At 41.3% G+C, this 25,784-nt stretch overlaps 1 protein-coding gene across 4 annotated transcripts in view; it reads right to left on the bottom strand.

Moving 5' to 3' along the window:
- Positions 1–217: 217 nt before the first annotated feature.
- phf3 (PHD finger protein 3) overlaps positions 218–25,784 on the bottom strand; it is a 170,302-nt gene continuing 144,735 nt past the window's right edge. For all 4 annotated transcript variants that reach the window (XM_068020146.1, XM_068020145.1, XM_068020144.1 and 1 more), the window contains 2 exons: positions 5,729–5,924; positions 218–3,348 (listed from right to left, as the gene is read on the bottom strand). In XM_068020146.1, the coding sequence (XP_067876247.1) occupies positions 845–3,348; positions 5,729–5,924 (2,700 nt within the window). In that variant the 3' untranslated portion in view covers positions 218–844. The remainder of the gene's footprint in view (positions 3,349–5,728; positions 5,925–25,784) is intronic.

Raw genomic sequence — 25,784 nt, forward strand, 5'->3', positions numbered from 1 at the left:
GGATATGCTACATTGAAACCAGAACACAACTATAATGTGAAGAAAATCCATTTTTATAATCATTTACAATGAAAACATCATTTAAAATATTTACACAGATTCATCAGTAAAAAGATTGATGAATAATAACAGAAAAAGGTAGTATACAAGCAATAGTCTACAATGTTGAAGCAACAAAGATAATAGCCAAGTAACAAGGTGACAATTTTACAAAATATAGTTGGATGTATAGTTTTATTCTCAATGCACTCTTTATCTAAAACTTTAATACAACACTTACATTGTAGTGATTGCCTGTTTAAGCATCAAAACAGTGCAATAGTTAACAGCCAACTCTTGCAACTGGAATTAATAGATTGAAATAGAAGTACAACATAAAACCTCAGAAATGTACAACCACAACTGGTTCGAATAAGAACATGATATCTATGTATAATTATTCATAAGTGTGTGCCACTGCAAATTGCCTAGAAAGCGTGCATTATTTTAGGAAAGAATCCATACAACAGAAACAGCAAGAGCTGTAGTTTTTAAACTTTTCAGTTTTGACATGTGTAGTAGCTCATGCTAGAACTCTCTGTTTGGCTAATAATCAGAAGTAATAAAACTACTTAAAAAGTTATACTACCAGTATCTTGTATTGTTAATTAGTATTTAAGAGCAGCAAGACATGGTTGTAAATACTGTATGTTGTACAAGAAAACACACAAGTGAAATCATGTCATCATAACATTGCAACATGAACTGGCATCCTAGTTGACGAGTACAGATATACCATTTATTTCTGCTTCAAATTATCAGGACAAAGTTCACAAATTAGCATTTTTGGTTCTGTACTGACAAGTTAGTCAGCAGTAGACTCTGGAGAACTCTTTCTCCTCTTGCTTTTGCTTCTGTCACTGTGGTCCCTTTTATCATGGTCTTTTTCCCTGTGGTGTTTATCCCGGTCCACATCCTTTTCTCTTTCCTGGACCTTCTCTCTATGCTTGTCTTTGTTCCTTCCCTTTCCTCTATCTTTGTCACTATCGTGATCTTCATTTTCAGATTTACCCTTTTCTCTTTCTTTGCTTCTTTCTCTTCTCGAGTCCGCATCATCATGGCTCCTTTCTCTTTCCCGATATCGGTCCCGATCTTTATCTCTATGCCTTTCCTCATGGCGACTTCTCTTCTCTCTGTCTCTCCCTTTATCACGGTCTCTGTCTTTATATTTGTCCCTATCACGTTCTGAATCTCGGTCCCAGTATTTGTCCCTCTCTCTTTCTTTGTGCCTATCTTTTCTTCGATGATAAGAATCACTATAAAACCTATGTCTGTGGTGACTGCCACGCTCCTTGCTAAAATTATGTTCTGAACGTTGGCTATATCTATTCCAAAGATCACAATGTTTTCTTTCTTGTCTATGGTTATCTTTGATAGGTTGAAAATGTGATGTTCCTGAATTTGGTACATATCTGTTGACATCAATTGGATGGTCAGAGGTGAAAGGTGGCATTACTTGCCCATGTGCAAGGTGCATAAGACCCAAGTGGTGTTGCGGTGGACAGGGAATTGGTGGTAGCCAAGGCAACATTTGGTTTGGACCTAAGGCATGTGTTGCACCAAGATCTGGGGAATGAAACCGCAAATGAGGATCACTTTGAAGGCTAAATGGTGGTGGAGGAAGTGGCGGAGGCCGGACTGGCATGAACGAAGGCATCAAATTACCTGGTGGTTGGAAATTTGCAGTAGGCAGACCTCGTTGAAATGGAAAACCAGAAGGGTGACCTTGAACTTGGGAAAAATTGTGCAGCTGAGGTATTGGTGGAGGGAAGATGTTTCCACTTGGTACTGGGCTACCTGAAGGGCCACCACTTGGCAATGGTGTGGAGACTGCTGACACATGAGTTTGATTCTGTGTAGGTACAGCATTTGAAGAGAATTCAAAATGTGAACCAGCACGTGGCCCATGGAACGAAGGTAATGGGGCAATTTCTCTTCGGATTGACTGTACAGTCTCAATAGTGTGTGTTTCCTGCATTTCTGTATCAGAATGCGTTTCTCCTTCATGCAAAGAACCTGCAGGTTCTGGTACTGGATTTGAGATACTGTGAAAGACTGACCGAGAAACCTCTGTAATACAAGGTGTTGGTCCTTGCACCTGTTTAATGGATTGCTGATTTTGAGTATTAACTGCGTCTTTAGGAACTTGCTTGGTAGTTGTTTCTCCTTTTTCAGTTTCTAAGGGTTTCTTAACAACCTCCTCTGCATCCTTCATGTTTAAGCTCTCATCTTCACTTTTATCTTTTCTGTTATCCAAGTACTGATCATCTGTGGTGTCCTCCACAGGCTTGCCTATTACAGAAATACCTTGCTGTTTTCGAACAGCCGCTTGTCTCGGGTCTCTGCTTACATTGACAACCTGAGAGACTTTTGCAAGAGCTTCTTGCGTAGAATCTATCTCTTCAGCATTGCTAGTAGGCTCAGGTGAAGATAACTCAATCTTAGGGTTCAGAGGCTGAGATGATGGACTACCTGAAACTTCTTTTTGCTCTTTTGAGCTTTCCATTTTCACCTTTTTTACCTTATAGTGATGCCGAAGTTTCTCATGTTCTTCTTTCTGATTTGGTTGTGATTTTAGAGCTGCAAGACTTGAAAGAAAAGCTTCAGTTGAAACATCTGGTGGCTTGTCTTTTAGCGTAAGAGTTGTAAGGAACCCAGTTGCCTTTGAAGTTTCTGCATCTTTGACATCCTCAAAGACATTATCAGCCTTCTCATTTTCCTCTGGAAGATCATGCAAGACATCTTTAGCATTCTCTTGATCTTCACTTGTTTCTTCAGGCGGTGACATTTTTGTATCTTTTTTACTAACTAGAGGTTCTCCTAAGTCAGGTCCGGTGCTAGAGACAGACTTCTGTTCAGCTTCTTTCTCTACATCTCCCAACAAACTCTGAAGAATATCATCCAGTGGTCTGTTGGATAATTCAAGAGATGTGGATTGGTTTTCCCAACCAACCAAAACACCAGGAAGAAATCTCAATGGTTTTGTAGATAGGATAGGAATAGGCTCTGCTGGCGATGAAGGAGGCGTTTTCAAAATCTGAGGCTCAACTGGTGATGAATGCTTGGGCTTGCTTCTAAATTTAGGCAACACAGAAGTGAAGGAATTAAAGAATTGGTTTTCTTCATCATCATCATCATCTTCACCTTCATCTTCCACATACGCTGGTTTGCTTTTCTTCTCTTGAGGCAAACTATTAGGCAGCTTCTCTGTTTCAGACACTTCTTCAGAAGGCGAAGCACTGAATAATCTCTTCACCCTTTGTCGAATTATTAACCCAAGGAGAAGATTCTGGCGAACGACTTCGAGTCCTGTCAATAATAATGAATGACTGGTCATTACTTTAAAATGATACTGAATTTACTCACAAACAAAATTGAAGTTAATGAAACTAACTGTATAATTCTGTATGACTGATGGAATTAACTCAAGTGACAAGATACATTAAGTAGGTAGAACCATTGATGACTTCAGAGTCACGCATTTTGTATTAAAATGTGCACTAGAAATATAAAAACATCACTACAATGAAAGTTATGTATAGCTGTGCTACTCCTGGGCAATAAAGGTAGTGTCTTTTTTTGGGAAACGAACCATTGTTGCTATGGTTACACTTTTTATACTGCATGTCCAAAGCTATGGCACAAATTCAGCACTATTATATTTACTACTTCAACTATTTACTATATTGTAATTGAGCTTTAATTTTAATATGTAAACAAGATGTGCCCTTAACACAGAAACACATTCCAATGTAGAGATGTAAGCAAAATAAAAAGTGAATCTGAATGAGCTTGCACTTCACTTTGGAGACATCCATCAGCAATTGGTAGGTAACTTGTTTACAGAGTATTTCTTACTTCTAATTCCAAATAATCTGTATTTCAGCTAGCAGCATCTGAAGTCAATTGTTTTTCAAATGAAGGACTTCAAAATTGGTATAAGCACAATAGCGCAGTGGTTATGTTACTGGACGAGTATTCCAAAGGCCTGAACTAATAATCCAGAGAACATGCTGTCTTCCCTTCTGTGGTTGTATTATTTTCCAAAATTACTTTTAATTAAGGTTACACCTCAGGCAAGCGCAGCCTCCCTCCAGATCAGTTGGAAGAAGAGATGCAATAGTGAGCTTATCAGGTTTGCCTTTATACTGTGTGCTGGCTAAAAGTCAGGTTATACGTGCACATCAAAAAAAAGACTTGCATGTATATAGTGCCTTTCACAACCACTGTATGTCCCAAAGTGCTATACAGCTAATGAAGTACTTTTGAAGTGTAGTCACTGTTGTAATGTAGGAATTGGGGCAGCCAATACATGCACAGCAAGCTCCCATGTACAGCAATGTGCTAATGAACAGAAAATCTATTACTGTGATGTTGGTTGAGGGATGAACATTGACCAAGACACCGGAAGTAACTCCCTCACTCTTTTTCGAAATTGTGCCATGAGATCTTTCATGTCTACCTGATCGGGAACACAGGGCCTTGGTTTAACATCTGGCGCCTCAACGTCAGGGGTCGTGGCAGGGGGGTGCACATAGAATACTTGCGGGAGAGGCCCGCCACGACCCACGCTGCTGAGAAGGCCCCACCGTGTTTTACCGGTGGCAGCGAGGCCTCGGTGCGGCCCCCCCAACACTTGGCAGTGGGGCCTTCATCTAAATATTAAAATCAATTAAAAGATGATGCAAATAAACCTACCTGGTCCCGGTGCCATCCCATGCTGATTTTACGGCCGCCAGCCACATCTCATGTGCCTTCGGAACTCCATTTGGAGTTCCGAGGCCAGACACTGGTGGGGAAGGGGAAGGACTAAAATTATCAGAGCCGGGGGGGGGGGGGGGGGAGCGGAAGAAACACTTTTTATTGGCTGTGGGGATGGGGTTGAAGGGCAAAAGTGATGAGGTTAGGGGGGAAAGTTCGGGTTGGGAATAAAGATCATTTTGTTGATATTGCCCCGAAAACAAACACTGGTGGGGGGGGTGGGGGGATGGGGGAAAAGAGGTAGGGAAAAGGGCCTCCAGTATTTATTTAATTTTTTTAAAAGCAATGCTGCACAATATCACTTTAAATATTAAAATTTTTCCCAAAGGCTTGCACCCCTCCATTTAAATGAGCCCCCGCATGTAATATCGGGAGTGCTTCGGGCCGGCTCATCCACGCGGGATGCATGCCGCCACAAACTGTAGCGCACTCAAATTTCAGCCCCTTATCTCCAACAGTGCAGCACTTCCAATGCACTGCATTGGGATGCCTGCTTAGATTTCTGTGCTCAAGTCCTAGAATGGGTCTTGAACCCACAACCTTCTGGCTTAGAGGCAAGTGCTACCAACTGAGCCACGGCCAACAGCTCAACTCCCATTTACCTGGCCGTTCCAATTTCAAAATAATGGCTGGCTCGCAAGATATCCTACTTGACTATAAAAATGTAAACACTTTTTAATTAGAAGATTGCTGGTGGTGGAATCACATTATGATGGATTTGATTGGTCATACCAGTTCAATACACTATGATGTTAAATATAGAAAAATAGAGAAAAAAGATTAATTACCAGAAATCTATACTAAGTTCCTTATAGTAACCAATGCTACATCCTGAAGTCATGAATTAGGAACACACTTAGCAAACCTTTACTTTGTTAGCGTTCTACAAAACAGTCAAAAAAATACATTAGCTGCTGTATAAACTCACCAGGTCCATCAAATGGTAACAGCCGATAAGGAACTTTTTCCAAGGCACCCAATGGAATAAGGTACATGTCCTTAACCTGCTTTACATTGTTGGCTACAACACCATAACGCTGCCTGCTGTTGAAGTATGCATACAGTGAGGTGTATGTTATCTGATCTTCCTCAGTTACTGGGCAGAAACGAATCACACAGATCTCCTGTTAAAAGCATGAATAAAATGAACATTAATTAAAACATTAAAAGTCTGCAACTTGGTCTACTACATTGGATAACACACTGCACCTTAGGTTTTCATTCCAGGGAGGTAACTGATGTTTTCATTGTCTGCTGAAATCACTATTAAAATAGTAAAATATAAAACTTATTGGTAGTTGTAAATGGTCACTTACTGTATGGCAGTCAAGTGCAGCATTCAGTATATAGTTAATGTAAATAGTGTGAACAAGATACTATTTAATTATCCTATAAATACAGGGAATTTCTTTCAGCATATTTGCCATAATTTCAATTACAGCTGTCATATTGACAATGCTAAAGACTGAAATAATTCTCATATTGATTGTGTAGGCATGTATGTAGGTATTTATTTATATACATACCCAAAGTTTGACAGTATTTACTTTATTTCAAGTTATTACTCACCACAGGATCATAGAATGGTTACAGCACAGAAGGAGGCTGGCTCTCTACAAGAGCAACTGAGCTAGTCCCACTCCCCTGCCCTTTTCTTGTAGTCCTGCAAATTTCTTCTCTTCATTCAAAGCCCCAATTGTAACTGCCTCCACCACACTCTCAGGTAGTGCATTCCAGATTCTAAGCACATACTGCATAAAAATGTTTTTGCTCATGTCGCTGTTGGTTCTTTTGTCAATCACCTTAAATCGATGTCCTCTGGTTCTTGAGCCTTCTGCCAATGGGAACAATTTCTCTCTATCTACTCTGTCTGGACTCGTCATGATTTTGAAACAGCTCTTTAAATATATATCTTTTCAAATTACTGCCACATAGAAACAATTTAATACCTCTGTGAATTTATAACTGCTTACTGCAAATGAACAAATGACAGCAATACCGTCAAAGAACAAAAGAAAACATGAAGTCTCTTTGCAAAAATATACATCTAGACACTGTATGTAGCCAATAATGACTTGGCTAATCACCAATCTAACATTGATGTTTATTGAGTGGCTAGGAAGCATTTACTCTTGTGCAAGCACATTTAAATTTATTCCAGATACTTTCCACTGTATCTGGTCTTACCAACACCAACTTTTCAAAAATGTAATAAAAACAGAAAACTTTGGAAATACTCAGTAGGTCTGACAGAAACTGTGGAGAAATAAATAGAGTTGCCTTTCAGGTCAATGGCCTTTTGTCAGAACTGGAAAAAGTTAGAGATGCAACAGGTTTTAAGCTTCACAGAAGCTGCCAGACCTGCTGAGTATTTCTAGCATTTGCTGTTTTTATTTCAGATTTCTAGCATCAGCAATATTTTGCTATTGTTTCAAAAATTCAAATTGCCCTGATGGTACATTATCTAATGTGTGTCAGCAGAACATGTGCATCACACAAACACAAGTTTATGACAAGTTATTACCTGGTTTAGAACACAGGAACTGTACTGACATAATTCAATCAAGAGGATACTGGATTAATAGGCTGGGAGAGGTGGGGAAGAGGGATCTCAATGTCTGATACTGCCAGAGCTGTTGCCAATTCAACAATGAAAGCAAATTACACCTTTGTAGAGATAAACAAGAGATTACAAGACTTTTTTTATTCTTTCATGGGATGAGTGTCGCTGGCAAAGCAGCATTTGTTGCCCATCCCTAATTGCCCTTGAGAAGGTGGTGGTGCACCACCTTCTTGAACCGCTGCAGTCCATCTGGTGTAGGTACACCCACAATGCTGTTAGAAAGAGAGTTCCAGGTTTTTGACAGCGAAGGAACAGCAATATAGTTCCAAGTCAGAATGATGTGTAGCTTGGAGGGGGAACGTGCAGGTGGTGGTGTTTCCATGCGTCTGCTGCCCTTGTCCTTCTAGGTGGTAGAGGTTGCAGCTTTGGAAAGTACTGTCAAAGGAGCCTTGGAGAGTTGCTGCAGTGCATCTTGTAGATGGTACATACTGCTTTCACTGTGTGCCGGCGGTGGATGGGGTGTTGATCAAGCGGGCTGCTTTGTCCTGGATGGTGTCGAGCTTCTTGAGTGTTGTTGGAGCGACACTCATCCAGGCAAGTGGAGAGTATTCCATCATACTCCTGACTTGTTCCTGGTAGACAGATGACAGGCTTTGAGGAGTCAGGAAGTGAGTCACTTGCCGCAGAATTTCCAGCTTCTTTCCTACTCTTGCAGCCACTAAATGAAGTAACATGCCCAACAACCTGTTGAACAGTTCGCTGTTATCTACTTATCATTTGTGAAAATCTGCATGTGCAACAAAGTATATGGCATTTGTGTCAGTGAACTAAAATTGAAACACCCAAAAAATTGGAGGAAAGCATAGGTGGTCTGATTAGCAAGTTTGCAGACGACACTAAGATTGCTGGAGTAGCAGATAGTGAAGGGGAATGTCAGAGAATACAGCAGAATATAGATAGATTGGAGAGTTGGGCAGAGAAATGGCAGATGGAGTTCAATCAGGGCAAATGCGAGGTGATGCATTTTGGAAGATCCAATTCAAGAGTGAATTATACAGTAAATGGAAAAGTCCTGGGGAAAATTGATGTACAGAGAGATTTGGGTGTTCAGGTCCATTGTTCCCTGAAGGTGGCAACGCAGGTCAATAGAGTGGTCAAGAAGGCATACGGCATGCTTTCCTTCATCGGACGGGGTATTGAGTACAAGGGTTGGCAGGTCATGTTACAGTTGTATAAGACTTTGGTTCGGCCACATTTGGAATACTGCGTGCAGTTCTGGTCACCACATTACCAAAAGGGTGTAGATGCTTTGGAGAGGGTGCAGGGGAAGTTCACCAGGATGTTGCCTGGTATGGAGGGCGCTAGCTATAAAGAGAGGTTGAGTAGATTAGGATTATTTTCATTAGAAAGACGGAGGTTGAGGGGGGACCTGATTGAGGTGTACAAAATCATGAGAGGTATAGACAGGGTGGATAGCAAGAAGCTTTTTCCCAGAGTGGGGGATTCAATTACTAGGGGGTCACGAGTTCAAAGTGAGAGGGGAAAAGTTTAGGGGGGATATGCGTGGAAAGTTCTTTACGCAGAGGGTGGTGGGTGCCTGGAACACGTTGCCAGCGGAGGTGGTAGACGCGGGCACGATAGCGTCTTTTAAGATGTATCTAGACAGATACATGAATGGGCAGGAAGCAAAGAGATACAGACCCTTAGAAAATAGGCGACATGTTTAGATAGAGGATCTGGATCGGCGCAGGCTTGGAGGGCCGAAGGGCCTGTTCCTGTGCTGTAATTTTCTTTGTTCTTCTTTGAAACCACGTAGCATCTGATAAGAAAATCAAACACCTCCAAAAACACACTTCAGAAAAGACTATGGTGGTTTCAGAAAGCATGTGAAAACCAGTTAAGTGTATCAAAGAGAAAACTTGAAAATACCTAGAACCATAAATGTAAACTGTTAAAATCTGCATACAAAGGTTCAGACTCAATTTTCTTATACTCACATTGTGACTTTTACAACTGGCATTCTTATATCAAATTTATGCCAATACATTGGGGTACTGCTGACACTGACACGCCAGAATTTTCAGGGCCAACTCATTTCATATCAAATGAGGATTAATTGAGAACTTCAGCACAAATCTGGGAAATACTGGAATATTCTGCTACGTTGGTTGGCATCCTTCCATCTACGAAAGATGATGGACACGCAGCAAACAATCCATTTAGGTGGGGTGTCTTCTCTTAGTGCACCTTTGTTGATGGCTGTGAAGGCCAATCCTTGAGAGGCAGGTTCTGCCACAAGTGCTGCACATGAAGTTGCCAAGTGATGCTGTGCATTGCTGTTTTTGACATTGGCGCCAGTTGCCAAGCTGCTGTAGCAACTGGTCATCGTGCTAGTGCACACCAGTATAGAGGACGTGTTGCCATTTCCCTCTTCCCTCTTTTGCCAGCTAATGACTCCCAAATGCACCAGTTGACATTTAGAGCCTTCATGTCACGCTTGCAAGCATCCTTGAAGTGGAGCTTTGGGTGTCCCACTGGTTGTCTGACTCTAGCTACCTCATCATACAGAAGATCCTTGGGTATGTAACTATCTTCCATCCTGCAGACGTGTTCGATCCACCGAAGCTGCCTCTGTTTGGTTAGTGCCAACACACTTGGGAGTTCTGCCTTTGAGAGGACTGCCATATTTGTGATTTTGTCCTGCCAGGATATACCCATAATGCACTGCAGACAGCGAAGATGGAAGTTATTGAGCTTCTTTTCCTGGTAGCTGTAAGTGGCCTATGTTTCACAGCCATACAGCAAGGTGCTGAGAACACAGGCCTTATAAACCATCAGCTTGGTCCTAAGGGTCAGCTTGGTGTTATCCCATGCTTGTTTCGCAAGCTGGCCAAAGATGTTAGCTGCTTTCCTTATGCGCGTATCGAGCTCTGCAACAAGGGACAGATTGTTTGTCAACGTGGACCCAAGGTAGCAGAAGTTGCTAACAACTTCAATTGGGGCGTTATTTAGTGTGATCGGGGCAGACCTTCAACACCTTGTCCCATAAACACGGTTTTCTTGATGCTTATTGTAGAGAACAAGTTACAGACATAGGAGAGATAGTCCATGACACTTTGTAGCTGAGTTCCCACGTGAACGACTAGTGCAGCATCACCAGTGCAGGAGTTCTCTCATGAGAACGTGATGCATTTTTCTCTTTGCTTTCAGCCTTTATAAATTGTAGAGCTTGCCGTCTGACCTAGTCTGCAAGTAGACTCCTTCCATATCTGCAGGGAAGGCGAAGGTCAGGAGCATGGAGAAGGAGATGCCAAACATAGTGGGGCCTCGGACACGACCCTGTTTCACGCCATTCTTCACTCCGAAACTGTCGGAAGTGCAGCCATCAAACTGTACAGTGCATGTCATCATGGAAGGAATGAATGAGACTGAGCAGCTTTGGTGGATAGTCAATTTTTTCCCAAATCCTGTACAGCCCTGCTCTGCTGATGGCTCTGCTATGGAAGCTTGGATATTAGAATGCAACCTCTAAAAAGCCAAAGAGATTATAGCAGCAGGCACATTTAAACATTTCTGGATTACTGTATTCACTGTCAGTTAGCTGCATTGGACAGTTCGCGTGGTCTTGCTCAATCTTTCAACAAAGTCTTCCACTGGAAATCCTGGCAGACGGCCAAAGAGACAAAGACATTGCAAGGAAGGAAAAAGTAACAGCTCTCAATTCCACTGAGCGTCATTGCCAAACTCTCCTTGAGGAAACTTAACAGAGTTTAGACAGATTACTGGGTCTCCATGGAAGGAGGCCTGAAAGAAAGGTGTCTCATGCCACTTGGAAGGAAGTGGAACAGAGTGCCAATTCTCTGACCTCTAGAAATGCAGAACAGTTCAATGACCTGACCAAGGCAAACAAGGTAGCACAGTACCTCGTTCCTTTCCTTCCTTGGACACCCTAGGCAGTAGCATACTCTTCATCCTCTAAAATTAAGAGCTATACAATTAACACTTCTGTTGTGCTTAGTTAAGGGTATTGGGTGGAGGTTAACTAGGGACCTTGAAATATGTATAGCCATATCCCAAACAGCACTTAATTGCATTCACAACCTTAAAACCTTTTTCTCTCCTTTAACAGGGTGAAGCCACTGTATCTCCTACATCATTAGCCAAATGCAACCTGGGATACTATTTTTAATTGCTAACCCTTCACCCTACCTTGCTGCAGTAGAAACTTGTGGTATAGTGGCACTGAAATCTACTCCCTTGTTGGAAGCAAGAAATTTGGCACTGTTAAAAATAGTGATTCATTATCATATTTTTCAGTAAAACTAGGGAAGTCTGTAGTTTTTAAAAAGTATTCTGCTTACAGCTTTCTTTTTTTAAAAATACCCCTATTTTTAAACTATGCAACAAGATTTGCGGTAAGTCACTCAAGGTGGATGCAAATCTGATACTACATTGTGTAGGAGTACTGAGTACAACATACTGCACTGTAATTTGTTGAATTACAAAATTAGGCTGGTAATTTATATACCCCAATGCTTCCTAGAATTAGCTAAAGAAGAACACAAGGAAATACTGAATAAGAAATGCCACTGAGCCAATCAAGTTCACTTCTTCCAGGGAAGATGTACGATCTATTCTGTCATGGACTTTCCCTGCCCATTTCATCTCCCGAGGAAAGGTTCTGTAAATTATTCTCTGCACCCCAACAAAACGTCCCCAGAACATAGCTAATTTTGCACCATACATGAGAAACGCTGACATTTTCAAGGCCCCTACAGTTCAAGAATCATTGTGTTCCAAACAGCAGAAAATCAATGCTATCTGAACGTGTACTCTGGTACTTAATTCTTTGAATTTTCAATACTGTTCCTAACCAGATGTTAGATACTTTTTGCTCAAGTATGAGTTTTATAACATAGTGGTGATATTACTAAACTGAAGCAAAAACAAGAAATGCTGGAATCACTCAGCAGGTCTGGCAGCGTCTGTGGAAAGAGAAGCAGAGTTAACGTTTCGGGTCAGTGACCCTTCTTCGGAACTGACAAATATTAGAAAAGTCACAGATTATAAGCAAGTGAGGTGGGGGTGGGGCAAGAGATAACAAAGGAGAAGGTGCAGATTGGACCAGGCCACAATAGCTGACCAAAAGGTCACGGAGCAAAGGCAAACAATATGTTAATGGTGTGTTGAAAGACAAAGCATTAGTACAGATTAGGTGTGAATACACTGAATATTGAACAGCAGCAAGTGCAAACCTGAAAAAAACAGTGGGTAAGCAAACTGAACAAACTAAGATGAAATGAAATAAATGCAAAAAAAGATTGTAAAAAATGTTCTAAAAAATGTAAAAAAAAAAATAACTAAAAATGAAAGTAAAATGGGGGGCTGTCATGCTCTGAAATTATTGAACTCAATGTTCAGTCCGGCAGGCTGTAGTGTGCCTAATCGGTAGATGAGATGCTGTTCCTCGAGCTTGCGTTGATGTTCACTGGAACACTGCAGCAATCCCAGGACAGAGATGTGAGCATGAGAGCAGGGGGGTGTGTTGAAATGGCAAGCAACTGGAAGCTCAGGGTCCTGCTTGCGGACTGAGCGGAGATGTTCCGCAAAGCGGTCACCCAGTCTGCGCTTGGTCTCCCCAATGTAGAGGAGACCACACTGTGAGCAGAGAATACAGTATACTACATTGAAAGAAGTACAAGTAAATCGCTGCTTCACCTGAAAGGAGTGTTTGGGGGCTGGGATAGTGAGGAGAGAGGAGGTAAATGGGCAGGTATTACACCTCCTGCGATTGCAGGGGAAGGTGCCATGGGACGGGGACGAGGTGGTGGGGGTAATGGAGGAGTGGACCAGGGTGTCGCGGAGGGAACGATCCCTTCGGAATGCTGACAGGGGAAGGGAGGGGAAGATGCGACTGGTAGTGGCATCACGCTGGAGGTGGCGAAAATGGCGGAGGATGATCCTTTGGATATGGAGGCTGGTGGGATGAAAAGTGAGGACAAGGGGAACCCTGTCACGGTTCTGGGAGGGAGGGGAAGGGGTGAGGGTAGAGGTGCGGGGAATGGGTCGGACACGGTTGAGGGCCCTGTCAACCACAGTGGGGGGAAATCCTCGGTTGAGGAAAAAGGAGGTCATATCAGAAGCACCGTCATGGAAGGTAGCATCATCAGAGCAGATGCGTCGGAGACGGAGAAACTGGGAGAATGGAATGGAGTCCTTACAGGAGGTAGGGTGTGAAGAAGTGTAGTCGAGGTAGCTGTGGGAGTCGGTGGGCTTATAATGGATATTAGTAGACAACCTATCCCCAGAGATGGAGACAGAGAAGTCGAGGAAGGGAAGGGAAGTGTCAGAGATGGACCATATAAAGGTGAGAGAAGGGTGGAAATTGGAAGCAAAGTTGATAAAGTTTTTTAGTTCGGTGCGGGAGCAGGAAACGGCACCGATACAGTCATCAATGTACCGGAAAAAGAGTTGGGGGAGGGGGCCTGAGTAGGACTGGAACAAAGAATGCTCGACATATCCCACAAAAAGACAGGCATAACGAGGACCCATGCGGGTACCCATAGCGACACCTTTTACTTGAAGGAAGTGCGTGGAGTTGAAGGAGAAGTTGTTCAATGTGAGAACAAGTTCAGCCAGGCGGAGGAGGGTGGTGGTGGATGGGGACTGGTTGGGCCTCTGTTCCAGGAAGAAGCGGAGAGCCCTCAAACCATCCTGGTGGGGGATGGAGGTGTAGAGCGATTGGTGACTCTTCTGACGCCCTACGTCATTTTGACAATTTCCAGTTTCCTGGTCCCAACCGCCTCCTCTTCACTATGGACGTCCAATCTCTCTACACCTCCATCCCCCACCAGGATGGTTTGAGGGCTCTCCGCTTCTTCCTGGAACAGAGGCCCAACCAGTCCCCATCCACCACCACCCTCCTCCGCCTGGCTGAACTTGTTCTCACATTGAACAACTTCTCCTTCAACTCCACGCACTTCCTTCAAGTAAAAGGTGTCGCTATGGGTACCCGCATGGGTCCTAGTTATGCCTGTCTTTTTGTGGGATATGTCGAGCATTCTTTGTTCCAGTCCTACTCAGGCCCCCTCCCCCAACTCTTTTTCCGGTACATTGATGACTGTATCGGTGCCATTTCCTGCTCCCGCACCGAACTAAAAAACTTTATCAACTTTGCTTCCAATTTCCACCCTTCTCTCACCTTTACATGGTCCATCTCTGACACTTCCCTTCCCTGACTTCTCTGTCTCCATCTCTGGGGATAGGTTGTCTACTAATATCCATTATAAGCCCACCGACTCCCACAGCTACCTCGACTACACTTCTTCACACCCTACCTCCTGTAAGGACTCCATTCCATTATCCCAGTTTCTCCGTCTCCGACGCATCTGCTCTGATGATGCTACCTTCCATGACGGTGCTTCTGATATGACCTCCTTTTTCCTCAACCGAGGATTTCCCCCCACTGTGGTTGACAGGGCCCTCAACCGTGTCCGACCCATTCCCCGCACCTCTACCCTCACCCCTTCCCCTCCCTCCCAGAACCGTGACAGGGTTCCCCTTGTCCTCACTTTTCATCCCACCAGCCTCCATATCCAAAGGATCATCCTCCGCCATTTTCGCCACCTCCAGCGTGATGCCACTACCAGTCGCATCTTCCCCTCCCTTCCCCTGTCAGCATTCCGAAGGGATCGTTCCCTCCGCGACACCCTGGTCCACTCCTCCATTACCCCCACCACCTCGTCCCCGTCCCATGGCACCTTCCCCTGCAATCGCAGGAGGTGTAATACCTGCCCATTTACCTCCTCTCTCCTCACTATCCCAGGCCCCAAACACTCCTTTCAGGTGAAGCAGCGATTTACTTGTACTTCTTTCAATGTAGTATACTGTATTCTCTGCTCACAGTGTGGTCTCCTCTACATTGGGGAGACCAAGCGCAGACTGGGTGACCGCTTTGCGGAACATCTCCGCTCAGTCCGCAAGCAGGACCCTGAGCTTCCAGTTGCTTGCCATTTCAACACACCCCCCTGCTCTCATGCTGTCCTGGGATTGCTGCAGTGTTCCAGTGAACATCAACGCAAGCTCGAGGAACAGCATCTCATCTACCGATTAGGCACACTACAGCCTGCCGGACTGAACATTGAGTTCAATAATTTCAGAGCATGACAGCCCCCCATTTTACTTTCATTTTTAGTTATTTTTTCTTCCTTTTTTTTTTTTACATTCTTTTTTTACATTTTTTACAATTTTTTTTGCATTTATTTCATTTCATCTTAGTTTGTTCAGTTTGCTTACCCACTGTTTTTTTCAGGTTTTTTTCAGGTTTGCACTTACTGCTGTTCAATATTCAGTGTATTCACACCTAATCTGTACTAATGCTTTGTATTTCAACACACCATTAACATATTGTTTGCCTTTGCTCCGTGACCTTTTGGTCAGCTATTGTGGCCTGGTCCAATCTGCACCTTCTCCTTTGTTATCTCTTGCCCCACCCCCACCTCACTTGTTTATAATCTGTGACTTTTCTAATATTTGTCAGTTCCGAAGAAGGATCACTGACCCGAAACGTTAACTCTGCTTCTCTTTCCACAGACGCTGCCAGACCTGCTGAGTGATTCCAGCATTTCTTGTTTTTGTTTCAGATTTCCAGCATCCGCAGTATTTTGCTTTTACTAAACTGAAGTATAGTTATAGAGTTCCTGGCTTTTGAGTAAATTCAGAAACCCCAAAACATTTTCTTTGTAAATTGGTGTATATCCATTAACACTAGTATAAATAATTAAAATGCTGGCTGTAATATTAGATCATTTTAATTTTGACATGAAGAACTAAAAGCTGATTTAGTGAAATAAAAAGTCAAGTACTTAATGCAGAATTCAAAGTGTCAGCCCTAACTACTCATCCTTGTTTTATTGCATGCTTCCCTACATTGAGAGTCTGAATCATCAAATGACACAGCATAGGCGCAGGCCATTCAGTTGCTGGTGCCTATGCCTGCTTTGGTAGAACTATCCTATCAACCCCATTCCCTTTCTCTTTCCCTATAATGAAAATTAGAATTACCAGTTTTCATATGATTTTGCTCTTGCTATAAACTTTTTTTTGAAGATAAAGTGAAAAGTACTGAATTTGGTACAAATGGAAAACTATATTAAAAATCATTCCCAAAACATTTCTAAAGGAATACCATTATTGCAAATGATGAACTGTGGATCATTACTTAATGATTATGTTGCAATTATTAATAACACTTCTTCACTGATATCAGACATCTAAACAATATCAAAGCCTATCTGCTATGATACCAACCACTAGCTGAAAATTGGTGAAGCTGTTTTCATATTTGTCAAGTAGCAGATGCATAAAAGTGACTTCAAGGCTACAACTTCATTTTATGACTAAGATATCTTTGCTCAAGTTTCACTTCACAAATAATGTAATGTAACTGCTCATGAGAACATAGGAAATAGGAGCAGGTGTAGGCCATATGGCCCCTCAAGCCTACTCTGTACTTCAATAAGATCAAGGCTGATCTTCAACCTCACCTCCACTTTCCTGCCCAATCCCCATATCGCCTTTATGGTCCAAAAATCGATCGATCTCAGCCTTGAATATAGTCAATGACTTAGCATCCACAGCCCTCTGCGACAGAGGATTTCAAATTCACAAACCTCAGTGAAGAAATCTCTCCTCATCTCAGTCCAAAATGGCCAACCCCTTATCCTGAGACTATTCCCCTTGTTCCAGACTCTCTCCAACCAGGGGTAACAGTCTCTCAGCATCTACTCTCAGAATCTTACCTACTTCAATGAGATCATTTCTCATTCTTCTAAACTCCAGAGAATAGAGCCTAATTCTACTCAATCTCCTCTTAGGACAACCCTCTCATTTCAGGAATCAATCTAGTGAACCTTTGTTAAACCCCCTCTAAGACAAGTATATCCCTCCTTAGGTACAGAGATCAAAACTGTACGCAGTACTCCGGGTGTGGTCCCATCAAAACCCTATAAAATTGCAGCAAGCCTTCCTTACTTTTGTACTCCAACCTCCTTGCAATAAAGTTCTACATAACATTTGCCTTCCTAATTGCTTTCTGTTACCTACATGTTAACTTTGTGTTTCGTGTACAAGGACACCTTTAAATACCAACACTTAACAGTTTCTCACCAAATTAAAAAAGAATCTGTTTTTTGTTCTTCCTATCAAAGTGAATAACTTCACATTTCCCAGCATTATACTCCATCTGCAGCATTCTTACACACTCACTGAACATATCTAAATCCTTTTGCAGACTCATTGTACCCTTCTCGCAGCTTACATTCCCAACTAGTTTCATCAGCAAACTTGGATACATAACACTTAATCCCTTCAACTAAGTCATCAATATAGATCACACTAGTAAGTTTGCCAAATTGAAAATAACCGTTTATTCCTACTCTCTTTTCTGTCCTGGCTTGCTGTCACTCCCATTATTATTCCCTGTTATGACCAGGTGAGAAAGGTGTCCAGAGGGTCCCTGTCAGCCTTCAACTGGTCTTACCGTAACAGGGTTTAATTTTTAAACACACTGTTTTTAGCTCCCCCTTGGTGAAGCCTTTTTCACTGCTTTCCAATTATAAGGCAAAGAAACCAGCACAAACAGGCTTTCTTAGGTTTAAAGAAGAAAAGTTGAAATTTATTAAACTTACCCTCTAATACGGTTAACACCCACGGATACACGACACGCCCACACTAGCATGCCTACATGATACACACATGCAAATAGAGACAGAAAAGAGAAGAAAAATAAAGTGGAAAAGTTTGAGGCAGTATCTGAAGAGTTTTTGTTATGGTTTTTCGAGCTCACTGTGGAGTCCTTGATTGTAGGTAGATCTTGCTTTTCGTTGGGGCCCAGTATTCCTCTTAAACTTTATTCGCGGTAGGAGACTTTTCTCTCTTGGGGTTCATGTGTCTTCAGTGGATTCAGAGGCTTGTGAGAAAGAGATGGGAGTAGACAGGAGTGATCTTCTCAGTCCAGGAGCAAAATGACACTCTCTCCAAATTGTTTCTACAAATTCAAAAAACTCAGGTTGCCCAGCAGGTTAGTATGTGACTAGCTAGTTTGACCATGTCCGTTTGTGTATTCGGCCATCTTAGCAGTCAACCTGGAATGCGAGCTCCCCCAACTTCAATATCTGGTGATCAAAAGTTCATTGTGGGTTGAATGTGTCAGGGAACGGCTGCTTCATCCTTCCAAACACAGTCTGTTAATATGCAAATGTCTTTTCTAGCCACGGCTGATCTATTTAACAAGTCCTTTCTTCATTCCAGCAACAGTTTAAACTTAATGTTCATGACAAAATTCATGCGTCTCATTCCTAGGCAGGTGGGAGCAATCCCTTCGGAATGCTGACAGGGGAAGGGATCGCTACCTCCGCGACACCCTGGTCCACTCCTTCATTACCCCCAACACCTCATCCCCTTCCCACGGCACCTTCCCCTGCAATCGCAGGAGGTGTAATACCTGCCCATTTACCTCCTCTCTGTTCATAAACCCAGGCCCCAAACACTCCTTTCAGGTGAAGCAGCAATCTACTTGTACTTCTTTCAACGTAGTATTACTGTATTCGCTGCTAATAATGTGGTCTCCTCTACATTGGGGAGACCAAACGCAGACTGGGTGACCTCTTTGCGGAACACCTCCGCTCAGTCCGAAAGCATGACCCCGAGCTTCCGGTTGCTTGCCATTTCAACACTCCCCCTGCTCTCATCTCTGTCCTGAGATTGCTGCAGTGTTCCAATGAACATCAACGCAAGCTCGAGGAACAGCACCTCATTTACCAATTAGGTACACTACAGCCTGCCGGACTGAACATTGAGTTCAATAATTTCAGAGTATGAAGGGCCCCCATTTTACTTTTATCTTTAGTTTTTTCTTTTTTTTGTGTTTATTTTATTTTTATCTTAAGTTTGTTCAGTTTGCCTACCCACAGTTTTTTTCATGCTTGTGGCTGTTCAGTTTTCAGTCCATTAACACCCTATCTGTACTAATGCTTTGTCTTTCAACACACCATTAACATATTGTTTGCCTTTGCTCCATGACCTTCTAGTCAGTTATTCTCTGTGACCTTGTCATATCTACACCTTCTCCTTTGTTATCTCTTGCCCCACACCTGCTTTACTTGCTTAAAACCCTTCACATTTCTAATATCTGCTAGTTCTGAAGAAGGGTCACTGATCATAAACATCATATACCATTAAGCTGTGCATGGTAACTGTTTTTATACCACACTATAATTGCGCTGGTGTGAAACTGTTTTTATGTTTTGTGAAAATGGCACAACAACTGAGAAAAGCTGACATTATGGTAGAAAAAACTTTTACAACATCACCACAACCATTTGACAATTCAATTTAATTCCTATTTAAAACTAAAATGTGAATATATCTCTAATTTCAGCTACCTCGTAGAATGGATTACATAAATGAAATACAAGCTGACAAATGTGGGATATACCCTGATATATCCTACCAGTGGTGATGTCCGTAACTCATAAATGAGTCATCTCACTGATAGAAATGAAAATCATTGCATAGTCTTTTATAGTGTGAAGTATATTCCATTTACATCACAGCTAATGATTCCATTTTCACCCAAAATTGCACCACATAGCAAAATCCTTTCCTTTCTCATTGTTTTCATAAGCGCTTAGCTGATATCAGTATTTCTACTGTTTCATCACTTTAATGAACTCATAACTGGTGTCCAAGTTCAATATTTTTCCTATAATGTTAGCAAAACCTGTATGTAGAGTGGATGATTTGTTTCATTCCATTTATCTGAAAGCCCCTTGTCACTCAGAATTTATTAGATCTTTTCCAGATATATAGACTAAAATGCAGCTTAGTTGCGTGTTCCTAACTCTGTCGTATCGTGTGACAGGAAAGGCAGAAGTTTAAAAATCTAATGATTTTGTGAAATATGGGATTAAAAAAACCACAATGGCTATGTCTGTCATTAGTTTCTGAAATATAAAAGGGTGAACTGGAATGAAAAATGGGAAAAGAAATCTCAATGAGTTGAACTAGTGAACAGTATGTAATAAATAAATATTTTCCATAACTTGATGAAATGAGCTTCAATGGTTGCAGCTGTTGAGTTATTTAAAACTTGTTTCTTCAGTTCAGGAGCAATATGCAAATCTGAACATGCCACATACTTTATTGTACAAAGCACACTTTTTCATAAGATCAAAAACAATTAGAAACATTGGAATGGGTGTAGGCCATTCAGTCCTCAAGTCTTTTCTGGCATTCACTGTGATCATGGCTGATCTGTATTACAACTCAATTCATCTGGCTTTGATATATCCTTTGATACCCTTACCCAACAAAAATCTGTTGACATCAGTGTTGGAAATTCCAACTGTTCCAGCATACACAGCCTTTTTGGAAAGAGAGTTTCACATTTCCGTTACCTTGTGAAAAAGTGCCTCTTAATTTCACTCTTAAAGGGCCTAACTAATTTTAAAATTATGCTTCCTTGTTCTAAATTTCCCCCTCTACAGGAAATAGTTTCTCTGTACTTTATCCGTTTGTCATTTTAAACACCCAGATTATATCATCCCCCAAATTTGCAAATTCAAAGAAATACAAAGCAAATTTATGCAACCTGTCCTAATAAGTTAAGGCTATACGCCCCAGTATCATTCTGGTGAATATGCCCTGTACCCTCTACAAAGCCAATACATCGTTCCTGAGGTCCAATGCCCAAAAGTGAAGACACTACTCCCGATAGGGTCTGACCAAAACTCTGCACAACTGAAACATTACTTCCTCACTTCTGTATTCCAATTCATGAGATAAAATAACAAAATTCATCAGACGTTTTGATTACTTTTTGTACCCATGCAGAAGCTTCAGTGAACTGTGTACATGAATACTTAAATCCCTTTGCTCCTCAACAGTTCTAGTCATTCGCCATCAAGAAATTATTCCAATTTGTCTTACCTGAATTGAAAGCAGATAACCCACACTTTTCCACATTGAACTCATCTCCCATAGTTTTGCCCATTTAATGTATATCCCTTTGTAATAGCAAGGATTTCAAAAAGGAAAATCTTGCTTGACCAACCTTAGAGAATTTTTGAGGAGATAACAGATAAAGACAATGGTAATGTCGTAGAAGTAATTAATTTATCTGGATTTTCAAAAGGACTTCAATGAGGTGTCCCATAATAGACTAATGAGGTCAAAGAATGCAGAGTCAGGGGAGAAGTGGTAAAATAGATTGCTAGCTGACTCCAAGACAGAAAGTAGGGAGTTGGAGTAAAGGGTAGTTATTCAGAGAAGCAGAAGATGGGAAATGTTGTTCCACAAGGATCAGTGCTGGGACCACTGCTGTTCACCATTTACAATCAACGATTTGGGCTTTGGAACCAAAAACACATCTAAATTTGCGGATGACACCAAATTTTTTTGGGGGGTGGGGGGAAGAGAGAGGGAGAAATATTCCTGCAACAAATTACAGGAGGACATTAATAATCTTGCAAAATGGGTAAATCATGGGCAAATGAAGTTCAACACAGATAAATGTGAGGTTTTGGTAGTAAGAATAGGGGCATTACTTGGAAGATGCAAGCCTAGGTGCGGTAGAGGTACAACGGGATCTCGGAGTACAAATACACCGATCATCAAAAGTTGCACCACAGGTTAGCAAGGCCATAAAAGAAGCAAATCAAGCACTAGACTTTATTTCTAGAGGGACAGAATTAAAAAGTAGAGAAGTTATGCTAACCCAGTATTGAATACAAAATCCCTCCTTTCTAGCATTGACAATCTTAATCTTTCTCTCCATGTCTGGCCAGCACATGGCACTTAGAGCACTCTAGAGAATACAACCTGAGAGATTCTGCTTCCTAATCTAGAACTTAACTTGTTGAAATGCCTTTGCAAAGCTTCAAACTATTACAGTCTATGTCATTATGTCATGAACATTCCATAACCTTTTATACTTAGTTTACAATCAACGCTAACAGCAGGAAAGTAGCATACCATAAAGGACACCGGATCATATCCATAAAAGAAACTAGCTACACTCCTGACTATAAAATCCCTTGCAATCACTTGACTACTCTTACTACCTGGTTTCTTCCTTTCTTAATAGTAGTGACATTTGCAATTTTCCAATCTAAATGCACAATCCCTGAATCTAGAGTTTATGAAAATTATGACCAAAGCATAGTTCCTCACCTATTTTATTTAATACACTGGGATGTGTTACCTTTTTTTTTTATTTCTTGTAATTCCACTAGGTTCCTCCCCATGACTTATTTTTAGCTTCCTTGTACCACTGTTATTTCATTCTCTTCATATACTGTCAAAATGGATGCAAATTCATTTAAAAAGTCTTGGCATCTCTTTATTGTCCATTACAGCTTTTGTCCTCCTGTTACTCATGGTTACCCTCGTCTATGTCACCCTTTTTGGATGTCTAGCTCCACAGATGTGCCCCTTTCTACCCTAACCTGTCACTTCCTGCCCCATCTGGTCACCCAGTATTCCTTACCAGTTTCTCTACAGCTAGCAACTGGTGCTGTGACCATCCTCTAGAATGTCGGCTCCAGAAAGTTTTCTCACTTTCTCCCTCACAAATTTCGGACAGTCTGTCAAGTTTGCTCTTAAGCTCTGCAACTTTCTGCTCAGGGAGTGCAACATTCATACATACTTATATTCACCCGGCATCTTACGTGAGTCTAGGCAGGTACACATCATTCATGCTGCACACATCACTCTAGACTCTAATCCAGCCGTACTCATTTATATATGTAACCCAATAGATCTTAATTTTTAAGTTATGGTTGAGTTATTTCTTCTCATGCTAATTTATTATTTTTACTTAACATATTTTGAAAGTCTTTCTCTGTTCTACCTCTGAAGCTATTCTAGAGAGAAACTGAGTTCAAATGATTAATAATTTTTTCCCCAAAAATATACTTTATTCATAAAAATTTGCAAAAATACATAAAACCGTTCATATTTGACATTCCAGAAAGTACAGTAGAGATCATATTCCTTCGATACAAAACATGAGGTGCCTCACAACTCTTGCCATTCCATTTTATATGCAATGTACATCTGCAATACACGGCAAAAACACTTTTGGTGCATATAGACCGGAGGTAATAATTAATAATAATTACTTAAATAAACACTTAGCTGTTTCTGGCTGCACCACTCCTTGCTGATAGAAGGCAATTTACTTACCTGCTAGCACGTCAAAGTGGTGGTGAGACTGCATGTAAATTCCCAGTGTACGATTCAGAGTCTCATTGTAATTAACAAACCCAAGTATTGGGGAAAGAACCCAACACTTATTTACTTGGAAATGCTATGAAAAAGGGTTGATTTACCTGCTAGCATTCAAATTGGTGGCCGTGCCATATGCAAATTCCTGGTTATATTTAGTTTATGAATTCAGTCACAATTTAATACAGCAATTTCATCATTCTTCCTACCTATTCATGAATAGGCTGAGGAAAAAAAATTAACCTCTCACTTAAGAGGCTTTGTGTTTCCAAAACTTTCAGTGAATGCTATGAGAGAAATCTGTAAATGTGTGTATTATGATGGTCATTATCACATTTTTATTTTGATAAATGAAACATACATTAGAAACAAAAATAATATATTTTAAACTTGCAACATCCAAAACAGGGCAAATGCCTTCCAACTCAGCCAATGTTAACACCCATCTCTAGAGCACACTACAAATTCATACACAAAGACTTAATGCAGAAGTTATGATTTTAAACAGGATTGATGGTACTTTCCATCACAACTTGAGGTTGGCTTGATAAACACCCTGTTTAGGTGCAAGGAACAGTTACACTAGTTAGGGCTGGTAGTATAGTTTTCAGGGGTCAAATAATATAAAATAGCATTTAGGGAGGTTTAATGTTGCATCACCTGCTGTTTCCCACTGAACTGCCTCCAAGCTCATGGGATTGTTCCTCCGGTGTAATCATGCAACAGCCAAGCAGGGAGGGATAGACAATTTTTGATTTTGCATGCATCCCAGGAGGTTAAAAGTCTTTGGAAAACATACTTGCCCCTCTGATAAAATTAGCCAGATTTTAATGCACGTTCAAGGTCACCCTTCTTGTTGTCTCACCAGTTACTTTTGTTAAATGCCTGAATTTAAAACTAAATGAAACGCTTTCTCAAAATCAAGCTTGTTTGTTACTACTGTGAGAATAAAAAATACTGAAATGTTGTTTCTACAGCTTGTGGAAAATTACCAAGAAGTCATTTCTACACAACATAATGAAATCACTGAACAAGGGAACTGATAAGGGGATGTGAGTAAAGACCTTGAGACAGTACGGCAGTTAAAAATTGTGCTTTTGCAGAGAAAAGAAAAACAGCAAGAGTTAGAACAAAGGATGTAGTGAATGAGTAACTGACAGCTGCAAGTTAAAACACACACAATGGAGAGCCAAATAAGGTAAAACAAAAACAAGAGTTAGGGGCTAGAAAGTTAGAGTAGGGGGAGAAGTAAACAGAGGAGAAGACTGTAGCAACCATAGGATAGGTTAGTGTCATAATACGTTATAACCAATAATGTAAAATAAAGGCGTGGACAAATGAATTTGTATTGTATAAACATGAACTGAATATGTTGATGGGTGTGCCTGCTTGTAGGACACCCGATCTTGCAAGAACGTTAAATAAACTTACTTCTTCAGAGTTTGACTTGGTGTAAATTATTACTAAGTGGGCTATGTTTCTCACACTACCAACTTCAATTGATATTTGCAACTTTGAATTGCTGTTCATGTTTTTATCCAGCAATTCAGCAAAGTAAAAATATCTTATTTGTTCAACAATCGGAATAAATTTTCACCAAAATGACTGAAGACATTATTTCAAAACCAATGCAGCTACTTAGCGTACCAAGTGGCAGGGGGCTTTGCCTGTGATTTCCTACATGGTTTCCAAACCCTTGCCCAGCTAACATGCATTCCCTGACAGTCAGAGTACACAGTGTTCTTAGCTGAGACTTTCAAGCAGGCCATCTGCCCATCTTCTGAGTGAAATCTGTTGTTGTAGGAGAAAGCTGAAAGGGGCATAATACCATATAAAAATTGGGAATTAAAAATATAAAATTTCAATGAAAGTGGCTAAACTTTTAGAGTGTGGAGTTGGTTCCCATGGTTGATTGGCATCCTTCCATCTATGAAAGATGATGGACATGCAGCAAACAATTCATTTCGGGGTGTCTTCTTTTGGTACACCTTTGCTGATGGCTGTGAAGACCAATCTTTGAGGGGCAGGTTCTTGCACAAGTGCCGCACGTGAAGCTGCCAAGTGACACTGAGAGATGTTGTTTTCTGCATTGACGCCTGTTGCCAAGCTGTTGTAGCCAATGGTCGTCATAGTA

The sequence above is a fragment of the Heterodontus francisci genome, chromosome 3, assembly GCF_036365525.1.
Source record: "Heterodontus francisci isolate sHetFra1 chromosome 3, sHetFra1.hap1, whole genome shotgun sequence".
In the NCBI taxonomy this organism is placed as follows: domain Eukaryota; kingdom Metazoa; phylum Chordata; class Chondrichthyes; order Heterodontiformes; family Heterodontidae; genus Heterodontus; species Heterodontus francisci.